We start from the raw sequence: 24185 nt of genomic DNA on the forward strand, positions 1-24185 counted from the left end.
CTGACAGCAATCTTTAAAGAGGGATTGAAAGCCTAAAAGTCTAAATTTGGGTTGCATACGTTGTCCCTTTGAAAGGAGTACAAGATTAATGAAGAGTCATTTTCTTCCTGTATTTTGAATTTTATGGCATGAAATTAAGTCTTAAGATTTTTTTAAATGCTTTCCAGTATTCTGGAACTTCTACTGTTGGAAAACACAGTGTTCTTCATTAGAATTTCTGTTAGACTGTGCATTTTTTTTCCTTTTAATTACTGTTATGAAACCTTATTTTCAGCTTTTATCTTACTCTTATTTGGCAATTCTATTAGAGAATATTCTTGGATGCTTACAGTACTTTTCAAGCATCAAAAGGCAAATGAGAGAGCACAGTTTTGCAAAATTTTTTAAACGTGCCTGGAGTGACTTAGAGTCCGTCCTAAAGATGACTTGGGCCCCCAAATCACTTTCCCTGTTATGCCAACTTCCACAAAAGAGATAGAAAAGTCAAGTCAAAAGGAAGGTGTACAAAGTCAGGTGACTTTGCTAGGGTCACAGCAGCATTTTGTGACGAAGGAAGGAAGGAACGGAGCACAAATGTTTGGGATCTATTCGGTCTGCATTTGACTGTGGAACTCTTTCTATGAATGTTGTCTAATTACTATGGTATGAGAGTATATATCAATTATTATGGTCTGAAAGATTAAGAAATTATTCTTTTTTAAAAAGTAAAAAAGTTTTCAACCTGTAAAAAAAAATCTGAATTAAACATTCAAAGACAAAACTAAGTTCAGAAAATGGTGGGCACTTCTTTGCTGCTTCTTGCTTGTTTGTAGACTTGTTCCTTTTCAATAACTTGCGAGAAGCAGGTAGGTAAGCCTAGATTCCCACTGTAATCTGTTTTTAGGGGCTGAATTAAGGAACAAAACCATTAAAAATCAAAGCAATGAGCATCCAAATGCCTGCTGATAACAGGGGTTGAGGGCATATGGATTTATTAGTGGAATACCTGTGAAGCGAATACCTGCATTTGGTGTTAACCTTAGGGTTTAACTTTATGACTTCCATAGCTTGTAACTTGTGTACCTTGTTTTTCTCATCATTTGTTGTGCTTCATCTTGAACAGGAATACAGGCTCTCGATTTGCGGCAAATTATGCTATGCAATAGGAGGTGCCCCAAATCAAGTGGCAGGGAGCGCTGCTGCTTTCTTCCTACAGATCTACCTGCTAGATATAGCCCATGTAAGTAGCACAAGAAACCTTTACAGATTGTAGACTTACCTCAACTCTGATGTTGTCAACAATGTCCCTGGAACGATAAAAGGTGAATTAGTTAATAAAGCTTTTAAATTGTCTTGTTATCATTGCCTCTAGCTGTTCAGCATCCTGGAAACTGCATAAACTTGTCCAGCAATATTTTTTTTTTTTCACTAGTTTCCTTTCTGTCTTGAAGTGGCCATTGTTTGCTTTTAGTTTGCGATCATTAATAGAGCTTTAGGCACTGTAGAGCTCACACACTTGCAGACACAAGAAGAAGCAGTTCTCCGTGTCAAGAGTCAGAGAGTGTAAGATATGAGACATCTGAAATATTAATAGCACCATGTTGAGGTTGTGAAGTTTTGTTCATTTGGTTTAGTTAAAAATCACGGCAGTTGCATCCAGTAGTCAACATAATTTCACATAAATTTTATTTGGTTTGTCTAGGATAATTTCTTTGCAAAGAAAGCTGAGTTATCCTTCCTGAAGGTTCTTTGCTTCCAGTCTGTGGTTTTCTGGTGCAGAAGCAGACCTGGTAAAACAAAGCAGTAGGAGTCATCCCATTCATCTGACTTTCAGCTGCTCCAGCTAGATTTCAGGACAGCAGAGAAACAAAGAAAATCAATCCATAAGCATTTTTTACTCTTTTGGATTGTCTTGTATGTCTGCATGTTAACTAGGTGCGACAGATAAAGTATTAAAGCATAGCAAAAAGGATTTTAGGGAGATGAGGCCAAATTGCAGGGACTGTGAGAACAGCTGTAGCTGAAACTACATGGGTGGCTTTCAGCACTAATAACTGTTTTTATTTGCTGGAAAGAACAGGAGGTTCTGGATCAGGTATCGTTATCCACTTGCTGTTTAAGATGTAGAAAGGCAGGATATCATGACTGGGGGAGTGGAGGTGTCCAAAAGATTCGGTTTATGGTTCTCCTATAAAAGCCTGATATCAGAAGCTGACGTGTGATTCACTTGATAAAATTGGCAACACAGTAAGACTGGCATGTAAAACTGAGATCTTGAATGTCTTGTTGAGGTCAAAGTCACAAGATCTAGAAAAGGGGCCCAGCAGTGTCAAAGATGGCAAGTGGATGGTGTGGAGTCTGAGGAGTTGGAGGTGGAACAGGTAACTTGGAGATGCAGCAGGGAGGTGGATGCAGCTCTGACTACAGTTGTTTCACGCTTACATCAAGGATGGCAATACAAGCCATTGAAGATGATGAAGCATGAACTAAATGAGAAGGACACTAATACAATTTTCCCAGGGTGCTTACAAATATGGCAATTTCCCCACCCTCCACTTATCATAGAAATTGAAAATTCTGGAAGCTAGGGACTGTTTATTTCTTTATCTGTTTGTGTACAGTGTCCAGAAAGCTGGGGTCCCATTCCTGCACCTTTGGGCACTACCTAAATAAATGACATAATAATGATTATTTTGTTAACAAGCTCCTACTGAAACCCAATAATTTTGCTTAATGTTTGTAATGACACACTTACTACTTCATTAAGGGGCTTAATTATTTGTTCCTTGATGGTTTAGTTTGTTCTCTGAAGTAATCCTGCGGGGACGGGATTTATTTCAAGGCCTGATAAACAGCTCTGAAATCCCATGTTTTTTTCCACACATTTTCAGGGAGAGCATGTAATTTTATAGTCACTACCTGGATTTAATTCTTGCCCACTTAGAGGGCAGAACTCTTTGAGAGATTGGGAAACTCACTAGGTGTAATCTTTCATACATAATCTGGATCCTTTCTAAGAAAATTACATTTGTATTCACTTTTTGTAGCTTACAGTTTTTCCTTTTGAATTCCATGTTCCACCTAAATTACCTGTATAAACTACAGACATGTAAATGTAACTCCAAACCACCACAAATTACTAGAAAACACCAAAACCTCTGATAATAGGATCCTGGTCTTTATTCCTTTTGAGATGGATGAATTTAGCATATTTTATCTTGTATTTTATTAACACTGAGAAGTTTCTGGCATTGGTGCTGACAGACACTGTCTAGATTTAGAGGCTAAGAAAATGCAGCCAAGGGATGTATAAGCCCCTACCAATAATGAAGATAGGGTGACTATGCAGACTCCACTCCTAATGTGAGAGGTTTTAATTTTCCTCAAGGCTTTCTTCCACTTCTGTTTATGTAGTATCCACTTCCTTTCTGTCTATTCACATTATCTGAACAAAATAGCAATGCAAAACCCACCTAATTTGAAGCTTTCTGTCTCCACGTCCCTCATCACTGCAGTATTTCAACCCCTGTATCTTTCTGACTGGTGTTTTGTTCTTGTTTTGGCTGACCTGTCTCTTGAGAAGCAGTAGTGACTTGTGAGCAGTTCCAGTGCAGCCCCAATGGCAAGTGTTCTTCAGGGTTGGTGGGTTTCTTGCCCCCTAGCTGTGGGAGGGTACAAGTCAGCGAAGGCAGATGAGGTGAACATCAGCAAACTGCTGTGGGACACAGCCCAATGCTCATCACAGCCTTGTCCTACAGTGCAGCAATAGGGTGCTTGGAGAGCCACTGTCATTACCTGTTGGAGACTACCATTCCCAATCCTTCCCTGTTCATGAGCTTTCTAGGGTGGAGTATGTGTCTTGGAGCTGGTGCTGTCAGGAAGATTGGCTGCCCCTGCAATTTCACCTAATTTGGGCTAAAATTTAACAGGCGTGATTACAAAAGTGCATGGCATCCGCCTTTTACAAAGGTCATCCAGGACATCTCAGAGATTACTGCTTCTTTCTTTCACCTCTGAGGGAATACCTACAGCAAATTCTGCAGGCAGGGGACCTGCGCCAGCTGGAAGCCGTGGGATGCTGCCTCGGAGGCAATAAGCTCTGCAGAAAAGCAGGGGATACTAGCTCAAGCTTGGTGTTGTATCAGCTGCATTCACCAGGCTTCCTGCTGGGTTGGAGCACTGATAGCATGAAGAAGCACATAGGTGAAGGGGTTTTGTCTGCTCTCACTGTTTAAGCCCTGTAGGCTGTTTCAGCAGTCCCTCGCTCCCTCTTTCTCCGCCCACCTTTTTTAACTATTGTGTGATACGAATTCCTAAGCTCTCTACAGATATATGTGAAAAATAACTACCTTGCCTGGGATAAACTGTATTTCTATACAGGCACTTAAGTATGGTCCTCCTGGGTTAACTTCAAAGGTTCTACTTGGCCATTTTATTCTTATGTAATCCATGAACGTTTTTCAAGTGAGATTTGTTGGACATGTGCTAGCAACGTTGATTTGAACAGATGTGCCTTATGCAGTTCAGTTGTCACAGTTCAGTTCTGAGTGGATAAAGTCTGCTGTGCTGCAACCTCTTCCACAGCCACATGCCACCAGTTGGCAGCCTTGTTGGTAATCTCAGGAGATGAAAAAACATGAATGCATGTAAACAGCTCCCTCTACTTTTTTCTAGATCAGGTCAAGATAAAGATACGGGGAAATGGGGCTGTGTGGGGAACAAAGTGAGGGGATAATTACAGAGGGACTCTGTCAGGTTTTATGACTAAAACAAGGACTTTAGTGTACTATTTGACTATCTGACTCATTTTCCTAGTTCTAAACACATTCATAATCTCTCCTTCCTTGCACTTTTCCCCTCTAATCCCTTCTTGCATGGTGCCTGTCTCAATGTCTCATTTGTTTGCTACGGGTAACCAATAGTAATTTCTATGACAGCAGCAGACATGTTTTGTAAATGAACTATCATTATTCTTTAAAACACTGAGGTTTTTTTCTGGAAAGTTGCTTTATGCTGTTTCATTGTATAGTGAAACAATGGCTCTTGTTTACAGTATTCTGTCTGTACTTTCAGATTACTCCGTTTCATGCCTCTTTGGTGCTGTTCATTGGCAAAGCCTCAGGTGCAGTTACTGATCCTGTTGCTGGCTTTTTTATTAGTAAAAGTAGATGGACAAAAATTGGCCGGCTCATGCCTTGGTAAGCATAAATGTGTACATATATTTACATATATATATATGAACATTGTGTGTGTTGTGATCATGCAGTCACCTCATTGAATTAGACTCGTTTTTCTTTGCCTGTTTCCCAGACAACAGTGATTGTATTCATTCTACATATATAAAAGCAAAAAGAAAAATTGTCATGTCATCTATTTCCCTTTAATTTGTTCACCCATGAAAACATAGAAGAGATTTTTTACCACTGGAGACACAAACAAATAAAGCCAAGACACTGTGTTGTTAACAAAACTGGAAGCTCAGATCTGAAACTTTCTTGAATCTGTGGTTGAATTTTCATTTTTGTCTAGATCTCTTTAGTTTGGCTTCACTCCTCCACAAAATTGGAACTTGTTTCTACTTGTGTCCTAGTGTGCTTTCACTTCTCACATCAGCCTTCCAGGAGTTCTGTTACTTTTAATTCTCTAGACCTTTCAATTCAGTAAAAGATGTGAGCATATATGTGGAACAGATGTGACACCGTGGCATTGAGGGGCTCAGCAACCAGCACTGCCCTGACACCCTGTTACATTCTTCCTTACAGCAGTCATTCTGGTCCCGCTTCTCTTACATCCCCATACTCAAAATACTTAATTAGAAAATCACCATTACTTTTACAGTGAATGAGATGCTGTAAGATTTTGATGAGCATTTCTAAAGGGACAGCGTGATGTTTCACTATGACATACTTACCCCTTGTATGCACTCTAGCTAGTACACTTGTACATGTGCTGTCCATGTGCTATAAGGAGAGGTTAGAAGAATGAATGTTACTCCTATAGGAAGGAGATTAACAGGTGTGAAGCAAGAAAATTGGAAAGGATTGGTCCATGTTAGAGGAACCCAAGCGTGTCTATGCCATAGGGCATTTATTTGTTGGTCCTGTTTCCCAGACAACAGTGATTGTATTCATTCTACATATATAAAAGCAAAAAGAAAAATTGTCATGTCATCTATTTCCCTTTAATTTGTTCACCCATGAAAACATAGAAGAGATTTTTTTACCACTGGAGACACAAACAAATAAAGCCAAGACACTGTGTTGTTAACAAAACTGGAAGCTCAGATCTGAAACTTTCTTGAATCTGTGGTTGAATTTTCATTTTTGTCTAGATTCCTTTAGTTTGGCTTCACTCCTCCACAAAATTGGAACTTGTTTCTACTTGTGTCCTAGTGTGCTTTCACTTCTCACATCAGCCTTCCAGGAGTTCTGTTACTTTTAATTCTCTAGACCTTTCAATTCAGTAAAAGATGTGAGCATATATGTGGAACAGATGTGACACCATGGCATTGAAGGGCTCAGCAACCAGCACTGCCCTGACACCCTGTTACATTCTTCCTTACAGCAGTCATTCTGGTCCCGCTTCTCTTACATCCCCGTACTCAAAATACTTAATTAAAAAATCACCATTACTTTTACAGTGAATGAGATGCTGTAAGATTTTGATGAGCATTTCTAAAGGGACAGCGTGATGTTTCACTATGACATACTTACCCCTTGTATGCACTCTAGCTAGTACACTTGTACATGTGCTGTCCATGTGCTATAAGGAGAGGTTAGAAGAATGAATGTTACTCCTATAGGAAGGAGATTGACAGGTGTGAAGCAAGAAAATTGGAAAGGATTGGTCCATGTTAGAGGAACCCAAGCGTGTCTATGCCATAGGGCATTTATTTGTTGGTTTTTTTATATTTTGGAAGTCAAGGGGAGACCGAGTAGTTTGTGAAATAAGGAGTCTTTCATCACTGCTCTATCTCATGCATTATAAGGATGTATTGTAAGATATTTTGAATTAATTATGAATTTTGAATTAATATAACCCCCAAACCTGATTCACAACAAAAATCTAAGAGTAAATGTGGTATCCTGAGAAAAGAAGTTGAATTTTCATGGAAAATAAGCCCAGTTTTTAGCTGGTGGTTCTCTTGCTGTTGTGTGGTTTTAGGGCTACAGAAACTTTCCATGGGCAGCTTATATCTGACAAAGAATAGAAGGCAAGTACATGTTGGAAGAAGGCTGAGATCAGCTGCTCTTGGCCCCTTCACGTCAAAGTTAAGCTTTTTGTCAAGAGCCCCATGGGAAAAGAGGAGCTTGCTGCTCTTTCTCTTTTCAGGATTTGGTTTGTGGCCAGGTAAATGGAGTGCTTTTTAATGAGCACTGAATTAACCACGGAACAACGTTATTCAAAAAGAAAATAATGACATTTTTATACAAATGCCATTAGATGTATTTTGATGCCTTTTTTTTCAGTTCTCTGAAAATACTGCAAATACATGTGTTTACTGTTAGCGTTAAATCGATGTTAGAGTAACTCCCATTCTAGCACAAGCAGGAACTTATCAGCCCTTTGCACTGTAAACGAACTACTGTACAACTTTCACTTCTTACAGGAAAAGTGCTTATCTAACCTGGCCTTTAATATGCATTCATCAAACAGCTGCTTTCTTTCCAGAAGGATTTTGTCTGGTTTTTTGGTAATGGTAATTTTTTTCATGGGAATGTTGTTCCTACACTTTGGAGGTCAGACCATATTTATAAAAAGCAAAAAATGGGTCTTCCATTAGCTTGATGGTATTTTGAAATTATTCTGACTTCTTAAGTATCTAGAGTGAAGCAATGGAATTAACTCAGTCAGAAAAGCTTGCCAGCAAAGCAAGAACATTAATAAAGAAGGTGAACGTTTAACTATAGCTTAATACTGTACTCAATATAATTAGAAGTCATCAATCACTATTGATCTCTTATGTAATGTGTTTAAAAGGCACAAGCAGACATTGACTTGAAATACACAAACCCAGCCAAATATTTTGTTAAAGGAGATAATAGTAGACAATCAGATATTCAGCAACTTCAGCAAGGCTCTGAAAACTCACTGACATTCATGAGGAAAGGAAAATGTGGAAAGAGGATGGAAGAGGGGAAGAATACTAAGAGGGTTATTGCTGAAAAGTTGCATGAAAAATTGACTATGAAGATATTTTACTGTGGTGACTCAGTCTGGACACCAGTCTGGAAGAGCTCACACTTTTGGACAGGAAAGTAGACTCCCTGAGATGTGCTAGGATTTTACCCTTATTTGTGTTTTCCATTGCTGACCAGCTGTGGATGAACTGGGGACTGAAGGGACAGAGAATACCAGAACCTGGCACTTTCCTTGTACATGCTCAGCTCCCAGTGATGCTGTCCATCCCCAAGAGCAGTGTGGGAAAGCCATTGTTTTCCTAAACTATTTACCCACATTATTCTTTTGTATTCCAGGTTTTCAGTTCACGATTGCAAAATAATCAGCTGACCCCCAATGTCAGTAGTGCTGTTGTGAAGGGATTAATCTGTTTTCTCTTTTATGTGTTTGGATATTTTTTGTTGGGATCTTGGTCATCTAATTACATTGTTTAATGTCTGATTTACAAGAATACAGGAGAGCCCTGATGCTGCTGCAGCTCAGGCTTTTAGGAAATAAGAGCATCTGACCACTTCTTCCGTATCATGGAGTTTGACAAGTGTTGTTTGCCTGAAATAATTTTTAGACTACTGTAATTGCCATTAACCAGCAATCAATGTCTGGAATTTAAGTTTCTGTGGTTCTTTTTTTTTAAGCCACCTTCCTCATCAGAAGATGATCCTTTTGTGTTTGAAGTGATTAGGAGTTTTGCTGTTGAGTTAAATGGAGCGAATTATCATATACCCAAGCAGATACAGTCTGTAGGAACTTTTGCAGTGGGCTGTCCATTATCTTTTATGCTGTTTTCAGCATTTTTAAGTGTATCAACATATTTGTAGTGCTTGAAGTAGCAATGAAGAGGCTACTGAGGGGAAAACTGAAGGCATTAAAATTGGAAGAGGGAATCCTTGGTAATAAGTAGGCTCATGTAAAAATTGCTGAAGTATGTGAAGACGTGACATGTGACAATAGAGCTTAGTTTTCATGTTCTTTCTAATAAATGTGTAGTCTGTGACATGTACTAAGGAATGGCAATATAGGTATGCTGTTACAGTGCACGTGCAAGGAAATTGTGTCTGTTCTGAGTGGGATATTAACTAAAGTATAGCTCTTTTCCTTCAGATTTGCTGGGCTTTTTCCATTTCATGGAAGTACTTGTATACATTTTCTATTAATCTGTGTACTTAATGCATGCTAACATTTAATACTTAAAAACATGGCATTATTGTAGTTAGAAAAACTGCACATAAAATAAATTGCATTATATTGATTATTAGCAGGAACATTTAATGTGCTTTGCTATCATTGTGTTGAGACTGTTGACATGTGTTAATCTTTGCAGGATGCTGGCATGTACACCCTTCACAGTAGTATCCTATTTTTTTATGTGGTACCTGCCTCCTTTTGTATCGGGAAGAGTTGCATGGTACCTGACTTTCTACTGCCTTTTCCAAGCACTGACCACAGTAAGTAGATTACAGGTCATGATGTTCTCAGCAGTAACTTGCTTGTTTTCTGTCTATGTTAATGCATTCAGATTTAGTAAACTGAGATTTACCAAAACTTTACATTTTATTTCAACTTCTAGTGAGTTTAAGGGATAGGCAGTGGTCCTTTTGTCAAACTCTCTGCTGGTTGATGGTTTCTGCCCATGCTGTCTCTGGCAAATGACCTGCTAATTCAGACAGATTCCCTCCAGTCGCTTTCATTGGCAGTGCCCTAGATACTCAACTCATTCTTGTATAGATCCACAGAGACATTTGGATTCCTAATTCCAGTTAGACATCTAACTTCTTATAACTTCTATTTTCAGGAGCAGATTAGGAGACCAAGTAGGTTTGTGGCTCTAGTTCTGGGTGTTGTGACTCAAGCTAGAAGGCAATGAAAAGTCAGGGTACCAGAGCTGAAATAGTACTGGTAGTAGTCATCATGAGATTTATGCCTGGGTAGAAGAGTTTGAGCACATGAATTTTTTAATTCAGCCCAGAATTTGCAATATTTATGCAGAAGCCATCATTTCAGTGGATCCCAAAGAACTTCCTTGACACATTCCATACTGTACATGTAGGGGATGCATCACCCCATTTTACCTTGTAGCCAATATCAAGGTGAAACAAGGTACCTTCCATGCAAAGCAGTATCACACAGCAGATTAGGACTGGAAGCGAGACAGCTGCATTGCAATTTGGCAAGGTGTATCCTGGCTGATTGAATTTCACTGGATCACATTTTGAAAAAGTGGTTCCCAGACATTTGAAATGTTTGTATTTCTTGTTTGACTTTGGCTTTTCTCCTGTTTACAGATCTGTTGGACCTGGGAATTCTGTATTCCTGTGTTAAGCTGGAATGTTTCCCTAGGTCCTTTGTTTCCCCTGGAGAAAGATGGTCTAGAAGATATTCATAATGGCTTAAAATAATTTTCTTCCCTCTCTTTTGAAGGAAAAACACAGATTTTCCATGGCAGAGCTTTGAAAACATATACACTTGCCATGTTTGATGGAGGTGAACAGAAATGCATTTTGTACGAACAGAGTAGGATGCGGATTGCGAGACTTAATTTGCCTGGCTACAGATCTCTGTGGTGGTGGCAACGCCACAGAGAACTTGATTTTTCAAGCAGGTTCATGTCCCACTTCCACTTCACAATAGTCTGAGAGTTTGGCCTGTATGTTGTTCCAAGATTTTAGAAGTGATTTTTATTTTAGTTCAACGCTATGAGGACAGGGTCCCACTCACATCATTACCATCCAAAAGGTGAAGCCTTTAACGTTTCATAGTTATTTTCAATGGAGTACTACTGGAGACTGCAGCAAAAGTGGGGCTCATTTACCCAGCATTGCGATAAATATTACCAGTGCGTTGTTTCCACCAAGATTTTACAGCAAGGTATCAATTGCGTGCTAGATACAGTGCTGTAAAAACAAACAAGCAACACTCCTCATCTACCTTTTAGTTAGTGCATGGACATAGCAATTGGGTGTTTCTACCTATTCATAACTCAAATTAAGAAGTGTGTGGCAAAATGGTGCTGAAGACAAAGTACTTTTCACAATTATTTCCTGGAATTACACAGTGAGACAGATATTTGAAATCTTTTGGGGATTTATACAGTATTCTGGCTTGAATAAAGTGGAAAATTACATTGTCTTCATTATGGCTTTGCTTCTTGTTAGTTAGCTCAAGCTAGGAACATTACAGTCTCCTAGTGCAAAGAAAACTAGATGCTTTATAGCCTAGCTATGAAGGACGTTTTCCCAAGGAAGCTGAAGGAGCACAGCATTAAGGTAAAGTCTCTTGGTAGTTTATTATTTGTATTATGAAAGATACACTTTCCTATAATATGCTTTACAAATCAGAAAGAAAAGACAGGTCTTTGTGCTAAAAAATACAATGTTCTAAATAAGCGAATTCCAAGGTTGCATTAAGTCATTTTCCTGGATATCAAAGCATTTACCCTGACATTTCTTAAGTGATGTTCTTTCTTTGCATAGTTATTCCAAGTACCATATTCTGCCCTCACCATGTTTCTCAGCACAGACCAGAAGGAGAGAGACTCTGCAACAGCATACCGTGAGTGTGATCTGGGCTTTCTCATGTGGATTAGGGCTGAGTTTTATTTAAAATCATTCTCTATCTATAGGAAGTTCCTAAGGGTTTGTGTCCCTAAACTGGGCTCTTATATGAGATTTTTAATATCTGATGAAAAATATTTTGTCTTGTAAATGCTTCCATTTTTCTAGATAAATAGGAGACATTAATGTTTTATTGTCTCACATTGTCTGATTAGCTATAAACTCTTTTCGGTTTATTGCTAGCCAGATGGAACAATAAAAATCGCTCTTACCCAAGCCAGGATAGGAAATAATGATTTCATTTAAAGGTGATTTGTAGGGGAAAAAACAAAGTGCTGATCTTCATTAACATTCAATTAAAGAAAGCCTGAAAGTAATTTTGAGTATTTTCTTCTTCTTTTTTTTTTTTTTTTGTTTGGATTTCCTTAGGTTTATGTGTTTTGTGTTATAAATTCAAATCTCCAGGCTGTTTTCTCTAAAAAAATTTCTAGAACTCATAGAACCAAGACAGTTAACCCCACCAAAAAAGGAGGGTAATTTTGTGTGCATGTTCACACCAACCAAAATATCTCTTTTTATTTCATCTGTGTTTGTTTAGTTCTAACATATACCAGGTAGTTTAAGGACAGATCTTGCTGTAGTATAACTAGCACTCTGACTGTATTAGTTAAAAGAATGAGGGCTTCCAGACCATATCTCTGGCTCTTTAACAATCAAAACCAGACAAAGTTTTTGCTTTGAAGCAAATAGATCAGACCAAAAAAGTGCAATGAAAATCTTTTCAAGATTTCCTATATAGATCATAAATTGAATGTAAGAACAGTTTCTTCCCTTCCTGCTCTCTTCTGCTCTGTTCTCATGCCTTCTTTATTATGTAACTGCTATCTCTCACGGCCACCAGCATTAAGCAAGGTAAAGAGAAAAAAGTGCTCAAATGTCACATGAAAGACTCTTCTGTCTCTTAACTTGTCCTTCAGTGTTGCTTTAGAATAACTTGTAATTTTTTTTTGTTGCATCTGTTTTCTCTTCCTGGCAAGAGCCCTTTTCTTTTCCATTAGTCCTTCTAACCCTCAACATACTTGCTTGAGTGTGTTGAAAACTAGACCATAGAGGCACAATGAAATGGCCACAAGTGCTAAAAAAAATCATGTCAGGAATTCTAGATACAATATCCCCTGAGCAACCCAATCTCTTTCTGGCCACATGGAGCAGTTGTAATTTGCATTATCATCAACTATCTCAAGAGAACGTCTGGGCTAGCAGTCATAGGACAGGACTAAACAGCAGGAGATTCCAGTTGTGTTATATTCTTTGGCTCTGACTGTATTGTGAGTCATCTGGCCTAAATTCTAACTAAATCCATGTACCTAGTGTTTTCTATTGTCTGGTTTTATGTCTTCAGAGGCTGTGATCCAAATATATGTGCTTTCCTATCTGCTAGTCCCATGCAAGGCTTCACAGACATGTGAAATTTGTGCTCATAAAAGTTGTTGAACTCCATGGCTGAGAGGTGTTATACATTTATAGTCTCATTTTATTGTTCAGGAAAGGGTTTAACTTTTGAGTGTACAGCTGTTCTCTTAAGCCAGGTTAGGGTGGTGGAATGAACCATAGTTTTGAGTTTTCAAATGTTGGTATTTTTGTATATTTTGAAATTGTATTTGTTTGGAGCCAAGTTTTCTTGTAATGGTTATGATTATGTGATAATCTCCTTTTTTTTTTTTTTATAACTTAAACACTTTTCTCTTGTCTCTCTTTGGGTTGCATAGAGAATTTTTCTTGTTGATAGACTTTCTTGGATGCAGTCAGTTGTTCAGGCATTTCTTCAACTGTTTAAAGAAAAACAGCTGTGTAATATGAAGTGTGCTTTTAAAAAAAGGCTGGGATCAGAGGATCCATTACCCTCTACTGGAGATAAGCAGAACTACTTATTATAAATTTTGTCCTGCTCCTTACTGTGAATGCAAGGTAGAAATGCTGGATTCCAAAGTTGCTTTAACATAAATCCTACTTACATTCTGGGCAAAATATAATGAAGTATCAAGGTATGATCTGCTTTCTGAAAGATCAGCTTTCTCGGCTAAGATGGAAAGAAATACATTATAAATCCTGAGCACAGAAGAACTTTGAAATATGCCTCTCAGCTCTTGCTACTTCTTAGAAAATAAGGTTTCATAATGGTTGTATTTCTGTTGCCTATAATAATGCTTCTGAGTTTTATTCTATGCAAGTGCTTGGTAAAATGCAGGTGTAGAGCCCTAGGTAAAGGTTATAAATGTGTAGGTGGTGTTTTGAATGAAAGGTGTGACTCAAGCATTGCCTTTGCACAGAGTAGTCAACGGTTTGGAAGCTCTGCAAGGCCCATCTGAGACTAGACTTCAGATCAGGTTGAGGTTGGGATTTCCACCATCTGCCAGCATTTTTGTGTGTATGGACTGAACTGTAACATTGCTAGTAAGGTTGGACGTGAAGTTTGGGGAAGAAGCTTTTTTTTGTACTTCCCATTGGTTTAAATTAATGTTACATGAAGCCTCACATTTTCCATTCAGAAGCATTCTCTGTTTGGGAGCATACTAGCAATGGTTTAAATGATCCAAGTCTCCTAGGGACCCTCTCTTTCCTTTTCCTTACTTGATCTTCCATAGCTACATACAGCCCTCGTTACTGCACTGTGTGAATACCTCGCAGTCTGTGTGCGTTGCTCTCCCATAAGGTGGTGAAGTACTTTTATTCCTTTACAGGGATACACAAAAAGGCATGTGTCCAAGGTCACCTAGGAAGGCTGTTATAGAGCAGGGAACTTGAATAAACCCGAACCTAGGAGCTTTTGAAGTGCCTGTCACTTTCCAGGGAGAGTATGATAACCACCAGGACACAACTCACTCTGGAAGCGGCCCTTCAAAATCCCCCATGGTGCTTCTGAGAAAGGAACCATGGGACCCCTGGAGCCACTGAAAGAGAATAAGTAGAAAAAAGCCTGATGTTTAGGTCAATGAGAAGAGCGTTCCCTCATAAACAGGGAGTCTTGGTCCCTGTTCCTAATCTGTTCATGTATTCAACCCTATGTATCTTTATGCAAAATGTGTAAATAGTCTCTGGAGCTAGGACAGGAATTCAGTTTATCTCCCTGTCATGGGGTTGCTGGGTATGGCCACACTGCGTGGAAACAGGAGTGGTAGGCTTGACATCTCTCGGAGTGAGAAGGGTCTAAACCCAGATTACTCAGCACTCGCCTGTGATGGAGCTGTAACAACTAGCCTCCTTGTTGAATGATTTTGAGTACATGAAGCATGAGCTGGATGCCCATGGTTAGATCTTTGCTTTCCCAGATGGAGACTTTGGTTGTTTTTTTAGATCATCCCTTGGTCTGATAGTACTTGGAGTGTTAGTGATCTGAATCATTCTCTGAGGCTGAGGTAGCTAGTTCTGCCCGACTGTGGCCTTAGGCAGTTAAGAACAGCATCTGCTGTTTCCAAGAGCTTTGCAGCTGTATTATTTCCAGCATAAGCCCAAGGCAAGTATCATTTTATTTTACAGTTGGAAAACCTAGAGGTCTGATCAGATAAGTGGCTTGAAAAATGTTTCACAAGGTACTGTTAAGCTTGAGATGAAAAGTCTGATGTTATGGCTCCTAGTCCTGCTTTGGAAAAATGGCATTCAACATTTAAACTGTAGTTCCGCTCTGGTTCTCGAGATGAAAGGTTTCTATGTTATCCCCTTGTGGCTCTTAATCTCAGCCGTATCCATCATGCAGCTTGTATAAAAAAAAAGTTTCTTCCATGGAGGCTTCTAAAAGCTGGTCACAAAATAGGCGACAAAACTCTCCTTGAAACTGTTCTATGACTGACCTTCCAGTTCTGCTGTTCTTGGTATTGCTTTTTCTGCTTGTTCACTGTAAAAGAAAGTGGTTTGATGAGGTTTCTGTTCAGTGAGACAAATGAGCAAGCTTGCAGACAGTGGAGGAATTGCGTTCTCATCCTCAGTGCACATTTGTGCTTCCTGCTTTAGGAATGACCATGGAAGTGCTTGGGACCTTGATTGGAGCTGCACTGCAGGGGCAGATTGTGGCCAGTGCTCATGTCTCTCATCACTGCACTGTGAATCCCCCAGTAAACACAACCGACGCCTGGCATGGCTCTCCCAGCTTTCCAGACCCCTCAGATCCCCTGTCTCATCAAGTAAGTATCTATGGGAGCACACTAAAATCTTAGGGAGAGGGGTGGGGGTGTTTCTGTAATACCATATCATATCATCCAGCCTGATGAGCATGAACGTGACTTCCTTGAAATCAGTAACACTGGAGCTGAGACGACGACCTTGTTGCAAACAAGGCTTCCCGTCTGTTGTCTTTGCAACCACTTCTCAGTGTGACAGCAGAATTACACTGAGGAGCTCTGCTGAAGATGCCAAACTGTGAAGTAGCTAGGAGGTATATGACCATCCTATGTTTTCACTAGGGGCTGATTTACAGTTTAAAATAGAAGCTTAAAAAGAAAAACTTACTTTATCCTGCCAGGAATACTGCATCTAGTTCTGGGGTCCCCAGCACAAGAAAGACGTGGACCTGTTAGAGTGGGTCCAGAGGAGGGGCACAAAAATGGTCAGAGGGTCGAAACGCCTCTCCTTTGAAGAATGGCTGAGAGAGTTGGATTTGTTCAGCCTGGAGAAGAGAAGGATCCAGGGAGACCTTATTGTGGCCTTTCAATATATGTAAAGAGGACTTATAAGAAAACTGGAAAAAGACTTTTACCAACGCCTGTAGTGACAGCTCAAGGGGCAATGGGTTTAAACTGAAAGAGGGTAGATTTAGATTGGATATAAGGAAGAAATTTTTTACGATGAGGGTGGTGAGACACTGGAACCGGTTTCCCAGAGAGGTGGTGGATGCCCCATCACTGGAAGTGTTCAAGGTCAGGTTGGACGGGGCTCTGAGCAACCTGGTCCAGTGGAAGATGTCCCTGCCCATGGCACGGGGGTTGGAACTAGATGAACTTTAAAGGTCCCATCCAACCCAAATAATTCTATGATTCTATGAAAAAATGGTGGCTATAGCAGGATTTTTCAGTTCAGCAACACTGCTTTTCAATGTAGTTATCACTAGGGATCTCCTGTAAAGATTAATGGCTGTTATGTGGACAAAACTGTAAGTCCTATTTGGAATCTGTATTTTTGTGAAGGTACAAAGCACTATTGAAAGTAAATGGTTGGTAACAGGCAATTAGTGGGAGCAGGGCTCAGTGGTTAACATGTGGAAAGAACCTAGAGAATCCATGCTTGTTATTTCATTTTCCACAGCAGATTTTTCCTGTAATCCTGCACAAGTAATTTAATCTCTTCGTGCTTCAGTTTGCTATTTTTTTGAGAAACAGAGAAGCTTTTATATCTGGGAGGAAATCCTAAAACCCGATCCAAACCTCAGTGAACACAATTTGATAGTCTTCCATTGTTTCCAGTGGTCCTGAAACAGGCCCTGAATCAATTAATTATCTTGTGTAGTGTTTTTTTCTGTCACTTGTGAAATCTGCAGTTTGTTGGTTCCATTTTACCAATTGCTAGATTCAGTCTTTCTTTTTATATTTTATATTACTCTGTCAGTGCATGTACTAACTGATGTATAAAATTCCCCATGAAGAAGATTCCCTGACCTGAGTCTAATCTCAGGTGCTTGGTGCAAATCAGGATGTACGTATCTGTGCTCTGCTTATTGTAGTTTAATAGCTCCTATTACCACTCTTCAGCAGCAGTAAAATCACAAGCTTAAGGCATGTTTTTATGCGTGCTTTGAATTTGCATACCCTGGCACCAGCACTGGTAGTCCAGGAAGGGGACCAACCCTTGCCTCCCCCGACTCCCAGACACTGTTCTCTGCCTGTGTGCTACTTGATCCTTGGTTTTTGGCACAGGTCACTGTATGGTTTCTCAGAGAGCTGACCTGGGAAACTGCCTGGGGAGAGCTGGGCTGCTTCTGTAAGTGGCCATGCCATTTTATAGCCGATTAAAGTGTTTTTGAAGCTGCTTGTTAGGTAACTTCTAGTGTATATTTTAAAAAGACACAGAACATCATCCTGTCTTCCTTTTTAGCTTCTAGGACAATGGCTTGATGTAGTAAACTACTGTGCTATTACAGCTCTGTGAATTGTCAAGAGGAGTAGCTTGCAAAGTTGTGGAGGAAGCTGAATTTCATTGCACAGCAGATTCCCTGTCTGAATCTGCTTTATGCCATAATCACCAACTGCCAGTTCCAAATCTCTTAAATGGCTTTCAAGGAAAAAAAAATACATTATTTATTTCCTTTCTGTCTAACCACATGTGCTTTCCTGTCCTTTTTGAGATAGGAGGGAGATGGAGAAAGAAGCTTCACAATGAGTTGAATGTCAAGTAGTTTTTTATTTTGAAAAAATAGCAAAGATACATAGCCTAAAGTATCCAGAGTTTGTAGGTAGAAGTAGTATCTTTCATGAAGCTAGCTACTAACACTGGGAAACAATGGAAAAGCTTTTGGACACACAAACATCCTCCAGATCTGAAGAAGTCGCAGTGTGACTGGAAACTTGTTTTTTTGTGGGTTTTTTTTTCCCCCAACTATATGGGTTGATTTAATTAAAGATATTACCTTCCTCATTTCACTTCCTTATTTACAAGCAGCCATGTGTTCATTTTTTGTGAGGATTTCCTGTTTATTTGTTTTGGTCTTTGTTTTTTTCCTTCTCCCACTGTTTTGCGTGTCACCTTCTCAGGTTTTGTAGATGAGTAGTATCCCATGGTTGAGAATGGTCTGGATTATGATGTCCAACTGTTTTCCATGGGTAAGGTTCTGTTCACTCCCTGTTCTTTCCTGCCCTTTTTCCCACAGAGCCCTCAGGCCTGGGCAGAGGCCATAGCCTGAATGAACTGCTCTGGCAACCCACCTTACTCCCTGCTACCCTGTTTTGTGAGGATCGGAATTCTTTGCCATTCACGTAACCTGGCATCAATTTAGTTGGATTATAGGAGCATGAATGGCCACTGAGCGACGTGGGGGAGCTGCTTGCATTGCATGGCAGGACACTTGCCTTTTGTTCACACCACGCACAGCAGAATACGCACCTAACTACACGATCAACCGGAGATGTTGGATCTTGAATTTTGGTTGTATGACTGATGGACATTGAGTTATAAGTTGAGGCAGGACTAGGGTCCATGAACCTGAAGTACCTCCATCAGTCTAAAAAAAGTATTTAGAAGAGGCTGAATCTTGACCGGTTCTTTTAGTGCCATTCAGGAGTATGACCCTGATCCTTTTTGTCATGAGGACTAATTCTTAGCTGCTCAAGAGCACACCTAGTTTAAAAGAAGACCTAGTGAATGATATTATTTTGCTCATTATTAAAGAAAGGAAGTGGAAGAAATGGTTATTTTTAAGCTCTCCTGAAGTTGTTACTGTAAGCTTAGGGGTGGATCTTTCCTACTGGAAACCAAGCATGGATATTGATATAGTTCATAGATGGGCTAACAAGTTTTGTTTAGAGTGAGAGAATCTCATCCAGCCTACCATGAATATCATTGATAGTTTAAGCTCAAATTACACTTAACAATGACCTGTGAAAGAAAGCATTTAATTCAGTTGTTTCAAGCAAATTAACAAATAAACAGACACAAAATATAAAATTCATAATAGAGTCCTGTTTCTATACTTTTTTTAGCCCCTTCTCTCCTAGCTAGGCTGCTTTTGAGGCTGAAATTCACTCATTTAAGTGAATTCAGGTATCTACAATACTGCAGTCTGTAGTCTGTGCAAGACATAACCAATAGCATAAAAGTACTCTGTGACTTAATTTATAGCTCTGATATAAAAAACCCAAACCTTCATCCCAAATAAAGAATAGTCCTGCATTTCTTTATTTCACCATGTCCCCTTCTGAAATGTAAATATCTTAACAAAAGCTGTTGTCATGAAGATCGTCTATACTTACATGGTTCATCTGACTATCTTTGCATCTATACTAAGTGACTTTATATTTGGGAGTACATTCTTTTAATTGCATGCTTATTTACCAACTGCTTCCTAGATTTATAATAATTTCATTTGCAACATATAACTGATGATTTGGAATTCAATTTTCCTATCAAATAATCATTATGTCATAAAGCTCTATCACCAGCACTTATTTTATCTTTGATAACACAGTATAAAATAAATTATTACAGAATACTAAAGCAAAATAATTTTTTTAAAGCTTTATTCCAGAGCCAGTGTAATCAGAGTTAGAAACAATAAATGTGATCTGATGGTGTGGGAGGTATCCTTGGAGGCTTTGTTCCCCTGGCTAATAGGAAGCAAAGATTTCTGAATTTGCTTGAGTACTTCACTAAGCAACTGGGAAAACAAGCATGCAAGCTACCATATTCTCAAAACACTGGCATGAAAGTGTGATTTCTAAAATTCATTAGAGCCTAAAGGAAGTTTTTATTATCATTATGTATAAATGCAGTAACTGTAGTAATTATGTTTACATCAGTACTGAGGCCTTTCCCACCTAGCATGAAGATACAGATTGCAGTCTGTGTAGCTAGATCAACTGGATTTACTAAAAATTAGAATCACTCTACAGATGCTGCCTGTTTTTGATAGATGACTGTGTATGTCTATAGCTAGTCTCAACATAAGCAAATTTTTAAAACGTTCAGGTTGCCAAGACAGTAGCCCTTTTGTTCACAGCTTCTTTTTTTTTTTTTTTTCCCCCAAGAAATATATACTTATGTGCCCTGGATTTATCCTAAAGTAGGTGTTATTTAGAAATGAACTGCAGAAGTGAACATTTTTCAGAGAGATAAAAGACAGTTGGCTCTATGTAGATGGGCATTTCTTCATTTGCAGATGACTCACCAGAAAGAGACTGAAATCTTCATAATGACTTGTCATTCTCCTGTCACAATTTCAAATATGTCTTTTTTCTTTTCAAAGGCAAAAGTTTATATGATTGCAGCAGGGGTCATAGGAGGTGTGTATCTTCTTGGAATTGTCACTCTTTTTCTTGGAGTAAAGGAAAAAGATGGTAAGACATATTTAAATATGCCTAGGTTTAATAATAATTATTTTACATTCATCTGTGGAAAAGATTGTTATTTTATGTATTCTGCTCCTCTTAGATCCTTATGCCTTAAATTCAGACAGAGCAATTCCTTTTTGTAAGGGGCTTGGACTCACCATGAAGCATGGTCCGTATGTGAAGCTTACGGCTTCATTTCTTCTCATCTCGACAGCAGTTCAGGTAACTTCAGACTCTCTAAGTCTGTGTGTTGGCCTCATTCCAGTCCCAGCATGGGGGAGTCTGCGGCAGCTAAAATGCGAATAACCTTTGGCTGGCGATTGGAGGTGGTGATCTAGGGGGTGGTGTCTTCCCCTACAAATCAGTAGGGAACCAGAGTTCTTTTCTGGTGCCTGGGGTCCTGCGCGGTTGGAGATGGTTCTTTCAAACGAGAAGCAAAACCAAAGTCCTGACCATTTAAAGATGGCTTTCCCCCCCCCCCCCCCCCCCCCCACAATAAAAGGTGAGGAACTAGTCCTAGTGACCCAGATTGGGTCATTATATGTTATCCATCTACAGTATCCTGTGGTTTCAGTTGCTTAGCGAATGCTTTTTCTCTTCTCTCTGTTCTCTATAGTGTGTGCTGCTTTAAACTATTGCCCCTTTCCTTTGCATAGGTGGCTGTTCTCAGATAGTGGCTGAACTGGTTCTTATGGAGTCTTTTGTGATGGAAGGCATTAGGTCAGAGTAAGAAGATGTTCAGAGGCAGGAGGTCTTACCTGTCTCAGAGCTAGATAGAGCTAATTTTCAAATGAGGACCTGCAGTTGAATGTGGCTCTCACAAAAAGATGCAATACGTCCTCCCATAGAGAAAAGCTGTAGAAAACCTTAAAGCCACTCAGAAACCCTTACTCCCTAGTCCAGCAGTCATCTTAAAGCTTGATTTTTGAGCTATGTTCAACTCAGTAAAGATGTTATTTTAATGTGAACCTGTACATATCAGTTGAAGTTGGCTTTATTTGGAAAAGCAAATAATATTCACATTTTTGTCAACAGACTCTTAGTCACATGAGCCATTGATCAAGTGAATATCAGGACAGAGGGCAAGAACAGGGCATGTTAAGAGAGCAGCGCTGTGCTCGCCAGCAGTCCTGGTAAATTAGTAAGTTCCTTGGAAGGGCTGCTTAAAAGTCTGTTTGCCAAAGAAGCACTGAAGTTTCCTGTTGGCCTGGATTTGGGCACAATTAGTAGGCTGTCCTTTATAGTATCTGTCAGTCCTTGCTGGAAGGCCCAAGGGTGAGAAACAATAGGAGAAGCATTTCTGCTTACATCTGGGAGCTGCAGGCACTGTGAGCAACAGCAGAGACAGGGGGAAGATGAAAGGTCCCTTATGGTCCAGATCCTGCCAGCATCCAATCAGTCAGTAAGGATACAGCACCCATCTGGTTGCTGGCAGCCAACTACTTGCTGACAACACCCAGAGAGGAAAATATCTTCTATTAGTCCATATCTCTTTATTTTTCTATTTGTACAGACTGAAGGGAAGGTGTGAGGGGAGGCAGAAGCTGGAAGCTGTATTGCTCCAGTTCAGCCAGCATGAGCAACCCTTGATATTGTTATTCAAGGAAGGGACACTGACTTCATGGAATTTAGTGAGTGGATTACTGGTGAGCAAAGGAATAGGCAGGTAAAGATGCATTGGTCATAATCCCAGAGTGTGATATTCTACATCTAAAATGAAGGCAGCATAAACTGGGACACAAGCTTGGGAAGGCTTTGGTGGCAATGGAGAAGGAATATAACTTTTATCCTAATTTGTATACAGATGATTGGCCACTTATAATCTACAAGCCCACAAAGGAGCAAGAGTTGATCACGCTACTGTGGCATGAGTATTAAATCCTTCTCTGTCATTCCACTTCTGCAGAATTGCTGGTGCTGGGCCTGAACCATATTCTGGTGTTCAGAACCCCCCTGAGTTCTGCAAAAGCGTGGTGGCAGTGGCTTCATCTGTCATTATAATACAGGGCAGCTAGATCCTCCCATCCAATGAGTACTCAGACTTATGGAGATATCTGACCCAAAGCTATGTTCCATAGCCAAGGTTGTATACAAAAGCAGCAGTTAGCTGCTGTATTACAGGAAGTTGGCATGAGTGTAATTCCAGCTGAAGAATAACTTGTTTTGGAGTCAGAGTTTCTGGTGAAAGATTTATGGCATTGCTATGGAAAAGGAAGAGCAATTTCTTGCAGTAGTCTGCAGCTGTGGCTGTGACAACACAAGGCAATTGCAACATAGGGAATAAAGCCTTTAGACAGAATCCTCTCATAAGGCAGTTCCTGTTTTGGTCATTTTTATGCTGTATTAGGTGCATGGTTTACCTCTTGCTTGCCCCAATATTATTGGTGTGTTACTCCAGTGATAGCAGGAGAGTTATTGCTTCTTTAAATTGTTGCAAACGAGGGAAGAACGAGACTCCTAAATCCTACATTTAACAAATCAGTCACCAACTATGTTTGGCTAGTATGGAGTGTGACATCATTTCTGTCTTTTTGAATTTTCCTTTCTTTTTTGGTGGTCACCAAATGTCTTCAATTCAACAGCTGGAGCAGAGCAACTTTGTCCTATTCTGCACTCATGCTGCTGATCTTCGCAATCACTTCCAGTATTTGGTGGTGACCATCTTGGTGAGTTGCACTTCTCTCCCACATTTTTATTTGATAGCTGGTTCTCGCTGGTTTTTTGCACAAAGTAATAGAAAACACGAAGAGTTTTGTGTCTAGACAGAGCTGTTTAGAAGCTATACCAAGGGCTTCACCAAGGGAAAGTCCTGCCTGACCAACCTCGTGGCCTTCTATGATGGAGTGACTACATCAGTGGACAACGGAAGAGCTACAGATGTCGTCTATCTGGACTTTGTAAGGCCTTTGAATAAAGATTATTATTTTTTTTTTAATTCTTTCTTTTTGTTATCCTCTGATCAAGTTCAGCCAGAGATCTCTTGGAGACATCCTGAATAAAGGTCAAAACTGGGCTCTAGCCACTGTATCTTGCAAATTTTAAAAGGAAAATGTTTTTTGTCTGTTGATAATTATAGTATTTGATGACACCAGTGGTGTCAGCTGACATGCCTGAGGGATGGGATACCATTCGGAGGGACTTGGACAAGCTTGAGAAGGGGGTCCATGTGAACCTCATGAGGTTCAACAAGGCCAAGTACAAGGGTTCTGCCCTGGGTCGGGGCAACCCCCAGGATCAATACAGGCTGGGGTATGAAGGGATTAAGAGCAGCCCTGCCCAGGAGGACTTGGGGGTACTGGTGGATGAAAAGCTGGACATGAGCCAGCAATGTGCGCTCGCAGCCCAGAAGGCCAATCGTATCCTGGCCTGCATCCAAAGCAGCGTGGCCAGCAGGTCGAGGGAGGGGATTCTGCCCCTCTACTCTGCTCTGGTGAGACCCCACCTG

At 39.9% G+C, this 24185-nt stretch overlaps 1 protein-coding gene across 1 annotated transcript in view; it reads left to right on the forward strand.

Annotated features, from left to right (window-relative positions):
• The window catches only part of MFSD2B (major facilitator superfamily domain containing 2B), a 35659-nt gene that overhangs the window by 215 nt on the left and 11259 nt on the right, over positions 1-24185 (forward strand). Inside the window, 8 exon segments of the mRNA XM_009319730.1 lie at positions 1103-1219; positions 5053-5177; positions 9482-9605; positions 11631-11709; positions 15720-15889; positions 20656-20746; positions 20841-20962; positions 23323-23406. Coding sequence (XP_009318005.1) covers positions 1103-1219; positions 5053-5177; positions 9482-9605; positions 11631-11709; positions 15720-15889; positions 20656-20746; positions 20841-20962; positions 23323-23406 — 912 coding nt within the window.

The sequence above is a fragment of the Pygoscelis adeliae genome, unplaced genomic scaffold (assembly GCF_000699105.1).
Source record: "Pygoscelis adeliae isolate BGI_AS28 unplaced genomic scaffold, ASM69910v1 Scaffold121, whole genome shotgun sequence".
Taxonomy (NCBI): Eukaryota; Metazoa; Chordata; class Aves; order Sphenisciformes; family Spheniscidae; genus Pygoscelis; species Pygoscelis adeliae.